Source organism: Trichoplusia ni, chromosome 4, assembly GCF_003590095.1.
Source record: "Trichoplusia ni isolate ovarian cell line Hi5 chromosome 4, tn1, whole genome shotgun sequence".
Taxonomy (NCBI): domain Eukaryota; kingdom Metazoa; phylum Arthropoda; class Insecta; order Lepidoptera; family Noctuidae; genus Trichoplusia; species Trichoplusia ni.
In genome coordinates this window covers 9,131,314-9,149,677 of record NC_039481.1, presented here as the reverse complement: position 1 = coordinate 9,149,677, position 18,364 = coordinate 9,131,314, and the positions used below count along the sequence as shown (strand labels likewise).

Below are 18,364 nucleotides of genomic sequence, written 5' to 3'. Positions count from 1 at the left end.
GGAGCAAGGTATACTTACCAAAAGCACCAACAAAACTTAAATACTTCGTGCTCCAGTGGCAACACAGTGCCATTATTATACTTACTTTCAAGCTATCATAATTTGCCGCTTGGCAGCGTTGTATACGCTTGGGACTACGTAATACTGTTCTTAGTCTGTGCTCGAGGCTGTAATAACGTCAAAATACAAAACAATAATACTTGTTTTAATAATGCCAAGATGCTCAGCTGCAGGTTGCAAGCAAATGGGATCACATACGTTCCCAAAAGACGCACATTTGCGAAAATTATGGGAAAAGGCCACAAAAAAGGAACATTTCAAGGCATCTAAGCATTCGAGGTTATGTTCTGGTCATTTTAAGGATACCGACTATGTTAAAGTGTGTGTTACAACAGGTAATTAATAAAACATGTACAATTTATACATTTTTTTAAATCTAAACAACATACACTGGTAACAAAAAATCTCGTTCCAAAGCGCAAAATCTTTTTAAAGGGAATTACTATTTTCAGGATTGGCCCCATTTCATAGATATCTTAAGAAAACGGCCGTACCATCAGTTTTTCCGTGGAATAATGAAACTGGACCAGTTTCTGAACAAGTTGAAGATAAAATTTCCAGTAAGTATCGTAATGTAGTATTACGTTAATTTCATTAGGCGGTAGTAGGACGAACACCTATGTGGAGCAAAAGTGATATTTATTTGTTACAGTTTTTTTCTTTCTAGGCCATAGCAAAATGTGGCCCAAATAAACAATAGATTGATTTGTTAACAATCGAATATCTATTTTTGTTTGTTAATTATCAACATTAACATAAAAAGCCCTCTCTTACTTATGCGAGGGTTAAACCTGTTTGCGCAGACAAATTTTTTAAAGACTACGTTACAATGAGAACAAAAAATGCAAGAAGTCAGTATTTTGACCAGTCGAATTTCGCAACGCCCTTTCGTTTTAACCCCAGGTCCCCATGTTTCAAAGTAATAATAAGACGACGATTCGAGACTATAGTAATGCCTCTTGGTACAACAAAACTCTCATGTATGTTATTTACCTAACCTAATTGTTGAACAGGAAGTAAGTATGATAGCGTACGAAAACTGCACTCTGGTTAGACCAAATACAGATCCATCTGTCTACACCTATAACTATAGAAGACTTAAATTATAGATACCGGGTACGAGTTTTAGTCATATACGTATGATTAAGCATCCCTACTTAAAAAATACAGTTGTTGCCGTCAGTGAATTATTTGAATATTATGAAGTTTTTATCTCAACAAAAAACAAATCAAAAACTAGAATATACATTCTTGAAGTTATTGAGTAAGCACCACAAACAAACGTAGTAAAAAATTGTGACTGTGAAAGCAAATGTTTAACACCTAGATAAAGAGTAACAATTGAAATTCTATGGTTTGCCGACTTCATGCCGTTTGTTGCCAGACATAAAATTCAAGTCAAAGTTGATATTATTTGCTAACGTTTCATGCTATAAAAACTTAGACTACTTATAATGTAAAAAAAAATTAAAACAATAATATTTAAAAACAACTGCAAACTAAAAGAATGTAAAATAATCCACAGGAACCAACGATAAAAACTACCGTATATCCGTAGCTATGGGCTTTTTTTTACACTAGCAATAAGAATTTCCATTCTTTTAATTTCATTTTCATATACGCCTGTTTCAAATTAATGTAGAAAAAATCTAAGTAGGCTTAAAAAATAGTCAGATTATTTTCCTTAGTGCAATAATGAAAACGTGGAAAAATTTGAGCCGTTCAAACGCCACCATTTTGAGCGCGCTTATGTTGACGCAGATCAGCAGATGACGACATTGGTTGTGTCCGGTCTGTCAACTCTAAGAGCGTTTCAATAAATTAATTCTTATTTTCTGTTTAAATTGCTTAATAAAACATGGAAGAAGTTAAAAAACCTCCATACAGGTATTGTATGGTGCCACAATGTAAAAACACGACAGTTAGTACACCGGATAAAGTGTTTTTTCGTATTCCACGGGAAGAAAACTTACGAAAGAAATGGTGTAAGATGATGAAAAGGGATAATATATCTGTATTATCGGTAGTTTTTTGTTGTGAAGATCATTTTATCGTAAGTATTCCATATTTATTTTCGGCTGACTGTAAATGTGTATTAGTAGCCGCAATACAAGATTTGGTCTAATATTAACCTCGTCGCTTACTTTTTTCCCATTGATAATTGATTTCAGGTCAAGGAAGATACAGTTAACTATATGGAATATAATATAATGAAACAGAAAGGAGAAAAACGTATTCTACGGTTAAAGAAAGGAGCTGTTCCTCATATATTTTTAAGTCAGGAAGCAGGTGAGAGAATAGCCATAGTTGAAAGGCGAAGAATTGCACTGTTAAATAAAGCTCTTTTAGAGTATACTATCAAAGGTAGTAGCATTTTAGAAATCGGTGAACCTTCACAAATTAATTTTCATGAAACAAGTCTTAGTAGATTCCATACAAACATAATTATATGATAATAATCAAACCAAACCCATAACAAATTATGTGACATTCAAGCACAACCTAGTATTTCCCAGTACAGTAAGTTTAAAAAGCAGCACAGAAGTAAGGGCATCAATGTAAATATACCTACTGAAAAGAAAGCTGAAAGAAAAGGGCTGTCACCAGTACTACTTTCATCACACAATATCAGAACTTCACAAATAAAATGGTCTCTCTTAAAAAAAAAAATCCCTGATATGCTGTTGATAGTACTTCTATATCATCTTATTCCTGTGTTACAACTCTGATTATGAACCAAGTTGTTCTTCTGAGTTAAGTTTAGTGCAAGATGGAGAAACATGTTATAAAATTATTTTGTAGTAAGTAGCACCCTAACTGCTATTGAAAGAGAACCAAAAATATTACCAGGATTACCCAAACAATCATGTCATATCATTTTATAAAACTTTTAAGTGATTATATTTCACTTCCCCAAGCACTGTTACAAAAACTACCTCTTATTGCAGCATATTAAAAGATTTGATGGATATGGTAAAAGGGCTACTGATATTATGATACTTAAAGGTTGTAAATACTGTGTTTACCTCCTAATAACAAAGCAGTAATAGCTGACAGAGCTTCTGATGACTTATAACGATTGCTATATGCTTGTGCTAGAAGCTTACAATCAAACAAATAACAATGCGTTTATTAGCATTATGCCAAAAGCGCAGTGTTTTTGACACTTAGCAGAACGTCAAAGGCGCACAATGTCAAAGATCCTACTGAAAAAAGTGTTTGAAGTCTTAAGGCGTAGCCTCATAGTCGCTTGTCGCTCGTTTGCAGCGACATATCTGATTACGTGACACCATTTTAAATTTCCCGCGACTCGAAAGAGCGACAATTTATGGTCGCAGGAAAGGCAGTGACAAAGCTGAAAATGTTGAGCTACGGCCTTTACAGTCGCTCGTTTGCAGCGAAAAATTCGGTCACGTGATATGTAGCGATAATGCTCAAAATGTTGAGGTTTGCCGCTGCAAACGAGCGACGAGCGACTCATGAGGCTACGCCTTAATGAGGGTTTTCTAAAGCTGTCAACGTTAGATGGCAGCACTGAGGCGTGTGGTCCAATGAACTGTCAAAATACATACAAATAGTAATTTCCTGTATATTAGTTGATTTCTGTACTATTTGTATTTAATCAGTACTTTAGGAATATTGTGTTTTATAATGCCACAGTGTTGTGCAGTGCCTATGTGTGCAAATAAAACAGGAGGGCATAAGTTTCCTATGCGTGATAAAAGCCGATTGAAACAGTGGCTTGTAGCCGTACGCAGGGATAAATTTACTCCTTCGCAAAATAGTCGCGTTTGTAAAAACCACTTCACGGCTGATGATTACGAGCTACCAAAGGACTCAGTATTGGAAAAACGTAAGAACATTTATTTATATTAATGATAAACTTAACTTTAATCACTTTGATTACCTTTGTCCTCGAACATCCTTCAATGATGTAGTGCGAACATTTTTGGTTCTTGCCTCATCAAAAAGGACTCAACTATAACATTGTATATTGATTTAATTATTATTTCAGCCAGACCTGTGTTGAAAAAAACTGCAGTACCAAGTCAGTTCCCATGGAGTGAAAAAAGTTCAAGTCATCCAAAGAAAAAGGTGCGGAATCAAAGACGTTTGGCGCGAAATGAAAACAAAAACCGTGTACAAGTACTTTTTAAAGATGAAACAACGAAGGATGACACTTCCCTCCTACATACTTACTGCGAAGTGGAAAATGAGTTTGAGGAAAAACAGAGAGAAACTGGAGTTAAATGTGATTCAGGCAAAGGTAGCAACACATTTAAAGAATGTCATAAATGTGACAAAAAAAGTAAACAATCTTCAATTGAAAATGTGCTGGATGTAAACAATGTGGCCGAAATAGAATTTTATTCTTGTTACCATGATTATGAACATATAAAATTCATATTTTCTCTGTTTGGTGATGAAGTTAATAGTTTAAAATATTATCCTAATATGAAAACATTAAAGGTGCCATTTATAAACCCATGTCATCAATTCTTTCTAGTATTAATCAAATTATGCTGGAACATCTTATTCACAGAACTCCCCTTTAGATTGAAGATTAATAAAACAGTAATTAACAGTATTAAGCAACATTTTTATAACATGGATCAATTACTTATATTGTAAATTGAAAGAGTTCAACTCTTTCAAAAGTGCTTTTTGTTTGGGTGCCAAAACAGTGCATAGACAAAAATATGAATAACTATGGCAAATTAATCCATGCACAGTTATAGTAGATTGCACAGAAATAGAAATATAAAAGGCCAAAAATCCAGTTACCTAACAGCTTAGATATTCTACTTACAAACCAGCAAGAAAATACTCTCAAAGTTATAGTTGGAATTTCACCATCAGGCTGAGTTACATTTTTGTCAGATGCATATGGTGGGTCTACAAGTGATTGAGAAAAATGTGGTCTTATTCATAAACTTAAACCTTTCTTAGTGGCCGTGTTTTTATGTGCAAGACCTAGTGTGCCATGAAGGTTACAGTTAATGTACCAGACAATTCTGAGAATATAAAAAAAACATCGAACAAATACATTTTGAAAGGGTTATTGGTTTGGCTTAAACTGATCTTAAGTGGCAAGCTAGATTCAAAATTAGTGCCTTTAGCAGATATAATTATATTTTTATGTTAACCAATTTCAAAAACAAAATTATAAAGTGAAAACGTTTTTTCAATTTCATTTATCTTCCGTAATTTTTTACAATACTGTTTATTAATAATTACAAAACATGCTTTACCTTATTGCTTTATTAACGTATACTTGGACTTGGAGGTTTTGGTTATATATTTGAGGATACGTAGCTTAAACCCAAAAAATGTTGCATATTTTTTCAAATTTTCTCATAGTTGCCTATTATCTGTTATATTAAACTTCTAAAATAGTAACTTTTTTATTGGATTATAAAGCACTGCAAACAGCTGTCATTGTCAAAGTGGCGCTAGCATAGCTTGTTCCTAAAAATTCCAAAGCTCATACGAAATATTAAATAGCATTTTTACGAAAATGACTCGGTGTTGTGTACCTAGTTGTTCTGAAATAGGAAGTCATACGTTTCCTAAAGACGAAAAACTTCATCGGCTCTGGTTAAAAGCAATATGTCGTAAAGGATTCGTACCTACGAAATTTTCTAGGTTATGTCGAAAACATTTTACGGAGGATGACTATCAGGTAGTCAGTGCGTACACAGGTTTGGTCTAATACAAAGTTTTAAAACAAGATGGATCGAAATTATTCGACTACACTAGTAACCGTTTGGTGTAATTTAATTAACAGGTGTAGTTAATCAACACAAATATCTTAAGAAGAATGTAGTGCCGACATTGTTTGCATGGAACACAAAACCAATTTCGAAGCAGTTCAAATTAAAGGCGAAACTAAGAAAACGTAAGATTTTATTAATTAATAAACGACCGATACGGATAAGCAGCGTTGAGCACGGTTAAGACAGAACAGTTGGAAACGGCTGAATTGAGCGCTGGCCGCGGTACACCGGAGACTGGGAGGAAATTATAATTTCCGGTTTTATTCAGATAAATATCATATTGGAGGCTACTTGTATGCCAAATGCACTCGATCTCTTACAAAGTGTGACTTGAGCTATAGCCTTGCGATTGAGTAAATAAAAAAATGTTAGCATCAATTATCTTCACCAGTTGTGTATTGCAGTTTTATATGCACAGAATAAACTTTTTATGAATTTAGTAAAGTCTTTTATGTTTCAGACAGCCCCTACATATAGCACGATCTATGACATTGATGGTAATAAAGTGTTTATTTTGTGAATTGTGTCCTCTGTCTACCGTAGGTCGACCCGAGATATATCTGTGATTACTTTTACTACCTATCGCGACGACCAGATTGACCAGGCTAATTAATAGCTGTTGTATGTCTCCTTGGTTTCATCTTGCTGTGGGGCAGATTGTTATTATGTCCCTTTTGTTGCAGGTAGTCCAATAAAGAAAGAAGTTTCGAAGAAAAATGAATCTCCGTTAGAGTCAAACGAAAACCATGCAAAAGAGAATCAGCCGATTGAAAATAAGAAACTCAGAGACAGATCTGTTAGGTTAAGAAATAGGAAAGCATTTTTGTAAGTATTCTTCCACCGTAAGTTTTACTCCAATGAGTGATAGCCGCCTCCGTTTTTATGCTATCTTTCAGCAATTCAATAGGGTTCAGGTGCCCTAGCCAACCCAATCTAGTTTTCATCATATTTTTTTCCTTTAGGGCAAACCGAAAATGTTCCGTTCCGCAATGCAACACGAGGCCTTCGAACGAGGTCTCCCTTCATCAGTGCCCGAACAACGCAGCCGTCAGAGATGAGTGGGCCGAGGCCCTTAAAGTTAGCAGACAGTGCATAAAGAACTTAGTGGCATGCAGTTTACATTTTGCCAAAACTGATTTTGTTCAATCAAGTACGTATAAGTATGTATACGCTTAGAAATAAATTGAATTACTTTCTGATAAAAGGCTACCTTGTGACCAAAATAGTCGTAAATTTGAATATGTGAGAAATTAATAACATTCTGTGCGGCATGTGAACTGATTATTTTAAAAGAGTATGTGTAAGAATTGTACTTATACTTTATCTTCATCTTCGTAGAATCGGCCGGCAGTAGAGTGCTCAAGCCAAATGCGGTACCTTCCCGCAATCTTCCTCAGAGAAAGAGGGTGGTAGTGCCCGTGAAGGAGAAACCGCCAAAAAAAACATTTAAACCATCGGACAGGTTAGTTCATCAACGAACATTTCAAAAAAAAGCTTTAAGTGCTTAATTTAAAACAGAAAAGTCTTTAAACAGCCACTGTTTAGTTTCGAACTGTAAAAAAAACTAAATCCAACGAAAAAGTTGATTAGACGGAAAATAGGTTAAGCAATAACAAAACGTAAGATACAGATGAAAAATATTCAAAATAACGTCTTTTTAATCACGGACCATAATGGAAGTCAAAACTAGAAACAAAGGCGAAAAATGATTTATTTTTATGCATGTCGTTTGTGTCATAAACAGTTTTCAATCCTAAAAAGTACTAAAAGTAATAAAGTTATACAGCTTACAGGCAGACAGCATTATTTCTTTTGCAATAGTATATCCATAGAGAATGTCAAAACTATAGAGGAATGAACGAACGACTGTCACACGCTGAACCCTAAAACGACCAGCTAGTGCTTTCACGTTTACACGCGCAATGTAATCGAAAATACATTTTACAGAGTCATTCAAGAAAATAAAGTGTTAGTGTTAAAAAAAATATTATAATTGTAATATTTAATAAGGAAATACTCAGTTAAATGAATAACATATCAAATTACATTAAACTAAATAGATAATTTTAAGTGCTATTTTGTCTGTCCTATTGCAAAAACTATACGTCAATTGTCATAAAAATTGACAAATGATCCACTCGCGATTTAAATTTTTTTAAATGTTTTATTTACTTTTTCGATTTATCCATGACCGTTTATCCTGATGTGTTAGGCCGAAGACAATGAGCGACCAGGGTGATGGAGATCCCGATGTACAGGAAGAGAATCTTCAGGAATGTCGAGCCTGTCTTAAAAAGTTGGATGATAAAACGAGTACCTGCAATGTTTTTCAAGCTTGGTCCCTGTCTTGGACCGGCATGGAGGCCACCATAGCCGAGGATTTAGCCAAATTAGCGAATGTTGAAGTAAGTGACATGTTGAATAAGTTACAACAACATAAAGTTCTGTATTAAGGTTAATTACCTCTTGTTGTTTTTGTCTTGTGTTCTTGCCATATTTTTGTGGAGAACGCGCTAAAAACATTAATTAAAACTAATGTTGCAGAAAAGTTTATTCTTTTACTTGCAATGCAATCTAAAAGTTTAGTAGACTTTGAAAAGAACACAACCACACAACACTGTCACTTAGTATGTCCTTGTCCTAATAAAATAACACTTAACTTACAGATATCAGTAACAGATAGACACTCTAAGGTTATATGCTCACCATGCTACCAAAGCTTGTTAAGTGCAGCAAAATTTGCTGCAAATGTACGTAGCTGTGATCTACTGCTACGGCAAAGGTTCACAGACGAAATAGACATGGAAAGAGTGTGGCCCAAACCAATACAAGTTGATAAGAATTTAAATGGATCCGTATTCACGAATACATTGGATGTGGAGATAAAACAAGAGGTCTTGTCCGATGAGGAACTGACCGATGCATTTAATGCTAGTGGAGCAGAAAATGCTTATGTAGAGACTGAGTTATCCAATTTGGATATTAAGATTGAGCCTGAGGAGATGGTTGAACCACCACCGATGAACATTACTATTAATGGTAAACCTTTATGTTATTACGTTAAAGTTTTATTCATAAACTCTTTGTGTTTTGCCATTCGCCATGAGTTTTGGATGTTTTGTGCTATATATAATATTTCTCTTTATTTGAGCATTTTTGACATCATATAAAAGGTCAGTGGGTCATGTAAGGGGCGGAGTGTAGGAGTTGGGTTTGAGACAAAAGAAATAGATTTGTTCCTAAATTTCATGCCATTCTCTGATTTATTTAGGTCTCATCTAGAGGAGCATTTCCTTTCCAGTGATAGTTGTCTGAGTTAAAACAAGAAAAATAAGAATAATGCATATCTCCAATATGATGCATCTTAGGACCTTTCCTCTCAGACGTTAGTAGGCTCCTATAGGTCTATAAGAACAAATAATATGATATTATAACAATTGTCTATATTTCAGGAACCATATCATTAAATCCATTAAATTCTGAAGCCAAAGCTTTGACAAATGGCACAGATATTTATCATGATAATCAGGTGAGTACATTTTTTCATTTCATTACATTTTTTTTCCTTTTGAAAATTATAAATATTTAGTATTGAGTCATATTAAGTGTAATTGTTTCAAAAGAATTATTTACAGGTAAAAAATAACTTAATATCTAATACATTTAAACAAACCTTTTTAGTTGTTTCAGTCTTTTAACTCTTTTAGAATGAAAAAATAAAGCCACAAAGATACATTTCATAATCTTTGTTCCAGTTATTAGAGGTAGCTGTTAAACAAGAGCCCATAAGTGAGGAGGAAGAATTGGAACAAGGAGTGCCGTTAGAGTGTTTATTATGTACTAAGTCATTCAAGAGTGTCTCCGGACTCAAGGTATACATAGCAAAAAGTCTTAGTTCTTGGAAATAAACTGCTTTTTATATGATACACTGCACCACTACCACTAAAACCAGTCAAATATTAAAAAAAGTTGAGTTTATAATATTGTTTTAGCAACAATAACATACATCTGACTTCAAGTAAATTACTACTGAGCCAAATGCAGCTGCATGAAATTTTTATGTTATTATTTTTCACATTAAATGAAAAGGAATCTAAAGCATTGGCAGTCCAAAGTTCTGAGGGAACAAACAAAAATAGCAAATACAGACGCATTTTTGGTGTTGGTTGAAACCATCAGCTATCTAAATTTTGTTCAGTAATAATAAATAAATACTTTTGTACACAGGCACACGTGATAGCCCAACATTCCTATAAGTCAGTGAAAAGAAAGTCAGATGGCAGTGTGTCACCAATGAAGAAATGCATTGACATATATCAGTGTATGATATGTAGGCGGAGTAAGTTGAATTTACTTTAAATCATTTATCATCATTCTAAATATATGCTGAAATAGGTTATGACTCTTTGTGTGGCCATCACTTTGCAGACTGTATATTTTGACGAAATATCGAATTGAGACAAGGATGAATTTAACAACTTGAATCTAAAAGCTATATAAATTTATCCTACTGGTCGACGGTCTAATTGAGGTACAAATCGAGTAACTATAGAAACAGGTGAAAAATAATGAAAAAAGAGATTGACATTGAGAAATACGACGCAAGAAGGGACCTCCTTGCATATTATTTCTCGTTGTCGATTAGTACTGGTAACTACGTTCGCATACTTCATACATCCGACTTACAAAAAGTCAAATTACCAAACTGATTTTGTGGACTTTCATATATTGTTTAATTAACAAATTAACAACTCACACTATACCCCCAGGTTTCAAAACCCCGACCGACCTGATGGTGCACGAGACATGTCACAACAAGCACTCGTGCTACGGCTGCACCAAGAAATTCGACTCGTTCGAGCAGCTCACGCGGCACAGGAAGCTGTGCAGGGCCTTCACTAAGGCCATGCCAAGAGTTAGAACACTGGAGGATGTTAAAAGGTAGGTTATGAAAAATGTAATCGCTGACAGGATTAAGATTTTTTTTTCTTTTTTAATAAAAAACTCCCGCTCTGTGGAATTTCTTGTATCCTTGTATCGCGCGAGGTTTCACAAACATCCAAGTCACCATCAATCACAAGACACCTAGACTCTGAAAAAGAATTTGTGGATCACAAAAATGCTTTTGTTACGCGGAAATCGAATCCATGACCTACTTTTCTACTTGAAAGTAGTATGTTTTCTCTGAAGTCTGTAATAATGTTAATAAATCTTTTCTGTCTTAGATCTCTGCCCGAACCGCAGCCGTTGATCGAGGAAGAAGAGACCTTAGTAGTAGAAATTGAAAATAGAATAGAAATACCAATAGAGGCTGATAGTGAAATGAAAGATGCTACAAGTGACAGTATACAGGGTGCAGAGCCAAAACAAGACGACGAAACCTTATTGGTAGAAATTAAGGAAGAGGTCGATAGCAATATGAAACTGCATCTAGAAATACATTCGGCTGAGAGTGAGAAGGAGAAAGAGATGGCTGACACTGATATGCAAGTAGAGACACTCACGAATGATGATAGTTAGAGCGCTTTGGACATTACCGTCCTACAGTCATGAGGTCTTATTCGGTATTTACATAACTAATGTTCAATTACATAGTGAGCCGTTGATTGAGCGAGCGTAAGATTGTATTACATGTTCATACTTTAGGGCGAAGCTTAAGGCTTAACAACACTGCGTTACGACGAAGCTAAACATGTATTTGGCATTTATTCACACGTATATGTCTTGTAATGGTTGTGCAACTAAGTTTTTTATTATGATTCGTCAAAAAGCGGTGTTGCTGCGCGCCCTTGCCGAAGATACGTGTAATCATTACGTCATTGAAACACACTCTTAAAGCAGGTCGGTATTGTGAAAGCAAGACGTAACTATATGCAGTGTGCATACTGTCTCGATTTATATCAGCATTGATCCTGTAAGTGCAGTAAAGGAACAGTTCCACCTTTTATTTGTTAACTTATGTAAAGAGGTTTTATATTTAAATGATACAACCCGACTAGTTTCGCCTCCTACCGCCGCGTCAGCTCGTGAAAAGACTCCGCTTGGGTCCGGTGTATCATTTAGGTACAGTTCTACTTATTATAGACTCGATTCAGAACTGTTTTAAAATATTAGTCGTAAGACATAAAATAAATTTGAGTCTATCCCTAGTGCGATTTCTTATACTTTGTTTATTAGGTCCAAAAAGGTATCCAAACATGGTGTGTTCTTTTGTCAAAAAAACTCAGTTCAAAAATAAAAACCCAATTTAAAACTACATTAAAGATAACCAAATCAAATATAAAATACTTTTAACCATTTAATTATATGTGTTTGTAGAAAGGACACCAAGATTGTTATGAAATGTAGTTATTCTATTTGTCTGCTTAACAAGATTTTAGGACTAATTGGTTGTTTTCACCTAAACATTTTATATTAAACACTTCAATTCTGTTATATTGGTTCCAAGGCCAACTTCGGCCGGTAACAATAATCGAGTTCACCCTAATGAAAAAAATTTGTAAGAACCATTAAAGTTGTACTTTGTAATTCAACTTAAATCGCCAAATAGCATTTTAAAACTTCTCGTCTTAGAAGATATTAAAGAATATTTTTGTAGTAAATTGCGAACAAACTTATATATGCTTGTTATTGCAAATATCACAAAGATATAATAATATATAATATGTATAAATACCGTCGGATTAAGGCGCTATCCAACTAGCGTTTTAGTGAGCGCTATCGTTTCTCTTCCGCTCAGCCCACGCTGACAGACCGGGACGTCAAGACTGCGTAAACTTGGTTTATCGTTTATAACGTTCTTGCATGGCGTCACATTTTCGCTCCAGTGTCGCGTAGGGCATGTGGCTCCTCAGGCAGTCGAAGGGGCCTGGGGTATTTTTGGTTCGCGAAAGTCCGACATATCTCCACGCCGTGAAATCGGCGTGGGTTGAAGTCATTGGCGTTTCACCCTGGAAGAAATGGGCAGCACTGGCGCAGCACAGTGTTGAAAGGCCCCAACGACCATAAAACGCTAGTGGGAAATCAAATGGTCATATTTGTTCAGAAACATATTTACCTCGCAAAGTTGAATAATATAATAGGGATATTATTTCAAGTTTCTGTTCATGTTTTAACTGTCTAAGACCTAAATCAGTATGAAATAAGGTCGAATTTTAAATTAAATGTACATTTAAATTGAATAATCTACTGGCTTTTTAATTTGGGGCAAGTCAGTCGCGTCAGTACTTAAAGTATCGTCATTGAATAATGTTTTTCATGCCCACTGACGCCTGTTTCTAGTACAGTCAATAACAAAAGTGTGTCAACACAATGAATTTATTAAGATCCTGAATATGAAATAAGATAACTTAGTATTTAGACTGAAAAAAACTTGAAGCAACGTTCTACAAAAAAACTTGTCGAACATCAAGCATTTTTAGCAGTCCGTGAATTTGTGTTATCAAACTTTTGGTGCTGACCATACTAGTAATCTTAAATGTAAACCAATGATAAAAAAATGTTCTCTACCATTATCCATTGTCTATCAATCGTATAATATGTTACGTCACTCATCTGTAAATTGTCATGATTTGTAAATATTTTGTGAATCTTTTAGGTTATGATTATGTGATGTATGAAATAATGGTTCCCTGTAAAATATATTGTTGTATTACTCTAAATTATTTGTGTTTTTTTTATTTAGTTACCTCCTTTAATATAGTTATATAGTTGGAGTCCAGGCACAGAGTACATTATATAGTCCAGGTTTCCTCGGGATGCTTTTCCTTCTCCTTTTGTCAGTAGGGTCTTAAAATAATTTTAAAAGTACTTTAGCTTGTGAAAGTCGTATTGGTACTTTTCGGCGTTGGGGTCGAATCTGCCCATCGTGGACACGTATCCAAACATAAAACCTCAAGGCTGCCACGATATTAGGATTCAGGTAAAGATAATAAGAAAAGTCAAACAAACACACAAAATATTTAAAACAATTTATTATCATATAATTTATGTTTCAACAGTTGTGCTCCACATGATGCTGTTAGTCAACCTGTGACAAGTGCACAGTGACGTCATAATTCAATATATAATTAAAAAATATTTGCAGCATGATCTATTACAATAAAATAAATTACTGTTGACTTCATAAAAGATTTTACTTAGGAAAATATTGGAATACTGTTGCACAGATTTTGTATCTCGCAAAAATCGTATAGGCTGTATTTTAAATTAGTCAATTTAACAACTATTAAGTAGTAATACAATAAAATTTGTATGACCCAACAGCGTTAAATCCAAATGAGGATCGGCGTTAAGACTCAGTTACTTGCGCTAAGGGAGTTAAAACGATACTTGGGCACGACACAGCAACTTAGTCGCGTTCGAAAAACAATATACAATTTCAATCACAGCCGTTTACATCAAGATTATAACGTGCAATAGAATGCTTTAATACACAAAAATGCCCTACGTCCTAACAAATCAACTGATCAGTACTAGCTTTAAAATGTATTAAAAAAAACCGTCTTTAACCTCGAGTTGTATTCCTGCTTTACAAAATATACACTAAACTTACTGCATTACAAAATAGAATAATGCACAAGTGTAGAAGAATCAAGCTAATAAACGAATCCCATAAATAACTCCAAAGAAAAAAGTACTGACCAGAGAAATATCAGAAATACGAAAAAATACTTGAATAAATACTGAATTAATTCCTGTTCAGCTCGTTGAGTATGCGCAGGATGTAGAGGAATAAGTTGATGATGTCCAGGTAAAGGTTGATGGTGGCTAGGATGTACTCCTCGGGGGACAGAGTTGTCATCATCATTTGTGTGTCGAAGATTAGGAATAAGCTGAAGAGAATGGCGCCGACGAAAGATAGCGCGACCTCGAAGGCAGAGCTCTGGATGAAGATTTGCAGGAGACCTCCGATGATTAGCACGCTGAGGCCGGCGAAGAGACTGGGAGGAAATAATTGAATGAGTATTCGTTTTTAAATTTACTTATGTTGTAGATTGGTTGACAGTAATAGGAGAAGAGAATTGTTGTAAATTTTATCATAGCTGTCATTCATTATGTTCCAATATTTCATTGCTCCAGTAAAGGCTTCGTAAATTTGGCAAATTACGGATACTGACCAGCACAGTAGCCGGTAAGAGCTAGATGTTTTTTTTCATGTCTCAGATTTCTGTTTTCGCTGTAATAATGATACGATCCTTGGACATCAGTTGCGGAAGTAGGACACCGCTACTGCAGTATTCAGCACCACTTTCACAATTCTAACACACTTTAAGACCGTATTATTATATGAACTTACCCATATCCAACGAAAGAGAAGTCCATCTTAGTGTTTAGAGTGAAGATTGTGAGTGAGAAGACCACAGCGAAGGTGAGGGCCAGCGCCTGCAGCACCACCGCCGTGTTGTAGTACGACACCACCACGCCCACCGAGTACGCCTGCACTACCGTCTGGAATGGAAATACAGCTGTTAATATCGAAAGTCATGATTAACTGTAACGTAATCATTTTCTGTTAATGTTAGAGACTTTGGGTTACGTTTTTCGCATGTTTTGTACGTTTTAGAAATAATTACCGGTGGCCCTGTTTTCGGAAGGCAACGTCTGTTTGCCGTCCCCATCGAGCTATGAGAGTAGGAGAACAGAACGAGTGTTTTGGCACACTAGAGTCCTATAATATACCCCGCGCACCTAGCTTGTGTCTTGCGATACTAGCCGTCGTGGCCGAAATTAGTTAGGACATAAAGGTTCAACAAGGCTTTAAGCCGGCTTTAACGACATGACAAATATTTTAGTCTATTTAGTACATTTATTCTAATTTCGTAATAAGGCATTTACATTTAGAGATACAGTTGCACACTAGATTATTATGCATAGGTGTGAGGAATAAAGGTTAATTTTTGTGTTTGTGACTTTGTTAATTACGAGGGTACTTACAAAAGCAGCCAGTAGGTACAGGTTGGCGGGTGAATCTCGTCTCTTTGCGATCAGAGCGAACAGTGTTACCAAGCTGAGCACGAACGCTATTATCACCATCCACTCGCTGAAATTAAAGATATACTGTTTAGAAATAATGCCATGCAAGAAACAAAAAAGTCAATTTATAGTGTAATAAATAGGAGATTTAATGGAGGCCTCTTATTTTTAGGTTGTAAACCCCGAAAGGATTTTGGATGAACATTGACTAAAGAATAGATAACTATAGAGAAGAATAAATAACTTTTCACCCCTTTTTTATGTAGCGGGGGACCTCATGGACATCCACCTCTTCAGAGGACGACAAGGTGTCAGACTCTTACTGACTAAATCTAAACCGCCGTGCGACGTTTCCCGCGTAATAACTTTGAATACCAAGGTATGACCAAAGAGGTTCTACTCTCAAAATCATTTTCCAAACTTACTTCTGGTGTATGAACAGCTTGACGGGTTCGACCAGGTGGAATGTGCCTGCAATAGCCACGGTAGCGAGCAGCTGCACGGACAACAGGCCGTACACTTTGCGTACGAAGCCCAGACGGATCTCTTTCTCGGCGTTAATGACATTGTTGCGGTATGTGAAGTCATCCTGTAAATAATAAAATATCTTTAGGACAGAAAAGGAGATAGTTAACTAGATGTTACCAGCGTGTCCGCCAGCTACAAATAGAAAATGATCCCAAGGGAACATTAAAACGGAATAAAAACTATTCTGGTCATAACATAGTTGTCAAAAAAGGTTAATTCTTGTTTTGGAGACTACACTTATTTCACATCCTGCATCTTTATTTATGTATCTAGGAGTACCCAATCTATTTTGCCCCAGTGACCTGGTGTATCATGGAAAAATAGTAGGGTATAAGTATTTTTTGAACATGTTTTTTATTATGAAATAATTTCGGTAAATGTTTAATTTAATACAGGGTATGATGTCATACTAAACTTGTGACATTTATTAAGAACATTTGTTTTAAACTATTATTAATTGTCTCTTAATATAATAGACCTGTGCCTGTTCACAAAACAATCATTATTTGATAAACCAGAAATACATACATTTCTATTGTCTTTACCAATAAATGAAAATATTTTTTTCTCTTTAGATGTTATATTTTCCTTAAAAGACTTTCTCGCTGACAACATCTAGTACTCAAATACTTGAGTGACATTGTTATCATTAACTAATCACCAACTCTGTATCGTGGTGGTAATTTAATTTTAATTACCATAATAATAAATTGTAATACTGTAGGCATGAGTCATACTGAATCTTTATTCTGATAGTTTTTGTAGGCAAGCAAAAAAGAGTGCAAATGTACTCATAAACAAAAAATTATAAAGTTATATACAAAATTAGTCAGAACAAAATTGCATGGAATATAATAATAGCATTCTATCATCGTCCCGCCATTGGGCATGAGGTTCTAGACAGAGTGGCATAACCGTTTGTACCAGGGTCAACAATGAAAATATAATTTTTCTTATAATATTTTCCTTTAAATGAGTCAGTGGGCATTTCTATATATTTTTATTGTATATGAAGGTTTGATATACTATATACATGTTGAGTAGGTATTATAAGTTTAAGTTTGAAAGTCTTTAATTAATCAAAATATTTTATCATTTTTTATTCTGTTGCATCCAGTTTGAAATATTTCTAAATACCTACTTCCTAGTAATTTTGTCTGATGTTTCATGCAAATAATTCAATGAAAATTCTGGTTTGAATTACATATGCAACTAAACTAGCTTATTCTAGTTTTATAACAAAATAACTGATAAATGGTGGTGTAACATTGCAAAATTAACTTTCATATTTAAGGATAATGTCTGTCAAATGAGTTTTATCTTATCGCAACGCTATATTCTTAAAACGACGCAACGTAACCATATTTTGCTTTTATACCCATTCTACAATCAATGTTTACGCTTCAAAGTGAATAGACTATTAACATATGAATAAGTGTTGGTAGCAACCATGTTTGCACAACAGAGTTTACTGTTTTAAGCCTATGTTGAAGGACGAACGTGTAAAACAACATTCTCAACACGGATCAAATATTTTAAAAACTTCGTTTACATTACCTCAATTGATTCCTTTCCTCCCAATTCACAATCTTCCTGAGCGTACATTAGTGGTATTGAAGCCATGTTTAATGGTTTTAATCGCCGTGTTTAAAGTTTTATGGAGTTTAACAACTGTTTTCACACAAATTAATAATTATTATGGTTTTCCCTTTACGAATGTCGCAATGACGTTTTTGACGTAGCAAACTGTCATGTCAGGTGATAACATAATTTTGTTGTTATTACGTTTGCTTTTTATATTTGAACACTGGTCTTTTTAGTTCTTTACGCTTGCAAGACAAGTGTTCTATTTTATTTACCGTTGTATCCTCTATAGGATTGGTGATTGAAATTCCTCTCTGAATCTTTTAACTGAAATATTTTTCTCACCTTTGTTTCGAATTGGCTTAACGCACGTATAAATAAATAATAATATCTAAAATGATATCCCCAGTCTACTTCTTGTAGGGACATAAAAGTAATCC

General features: G+C 34.8%; 2 protein-coding genes across 6 annotated transcripts; one reads left to right on the top strand and one right to left on the bottom strand.

The window, feature by feature from the left end:
• The first annotated feature begins 9 nt into the window (after positions 1-9).
• On the top strand, positions 10-13,499 carry LOC113492935. 5 transcript variants are annotated; one of them, XM_026870670.1, is made up of 12 exons: positions 10-395; positions 513-620; positions 6,521-6,662; positions 6,800-6,987; positions 7,176-7,299; positions 8,050-8,242; positions 8,504-8,876; positions 9,290-9,366; positions 9,593-9,709; positions 10,065-10,176; positions 10,607-10,778; positions 11,063-13,499. In XM_026870670.1, the coding sequence occupies exons 1-12, from the start codon at positions 212-214 to the stop codon at positions 11,355-11,357; spliced, it is 2,085 nt and encodes a 694-aa protein (XP_026726471.1). In that variant the 5' UTR covers positions 10-211; the 3' UTR covers positions 11,358-13,499. The 5 variants fall into 5 exon arrangements, with proteins under 5 accessions (XP_026726471.1, XP_026726469.1, XP_026726468.1 ...); XM_026870668.1 differs by lacking the exons at positions 10-395; positions 513-620 and adding exons at positions 1,815-2,113; positions 2,232-2,349; XM_026870667.1 differs by lacking the exons at positions 10-395; positions 513-620 and adding exons at positions 3,400-3,913; positions 4,076-4,327.
• Positions 13,500-13,953: 454 nt separating this feature from the next.
• Positions 13,954-18,080, bottom strand: LOC113492939 (protein lifeguard 4-like). Its single transcript, XM_026870675.1, has 5 exons — positions 17,898-18,080; positions 16,238-16,401; positions 15,774-15,879; positions 15,136-15,287; positions 13,954-14,779 (listed from the first exon to the last, which is right to left on the bottom strand). The coding sequence occupies exons 1-5, from the start codon at positions 17,961-17,963 to the stop codon at positions 14,527-14,529; spliced, it is 741 nt and encodes a 246-aa protein (XP_026726476.1). The 5' UTR covers positions 17,964-18,080; the 3' UTR covers positions 13,954-14,526.
• Between the last annotated feature and the right edge of the window lie 284 nt (positions 18,081-18,364).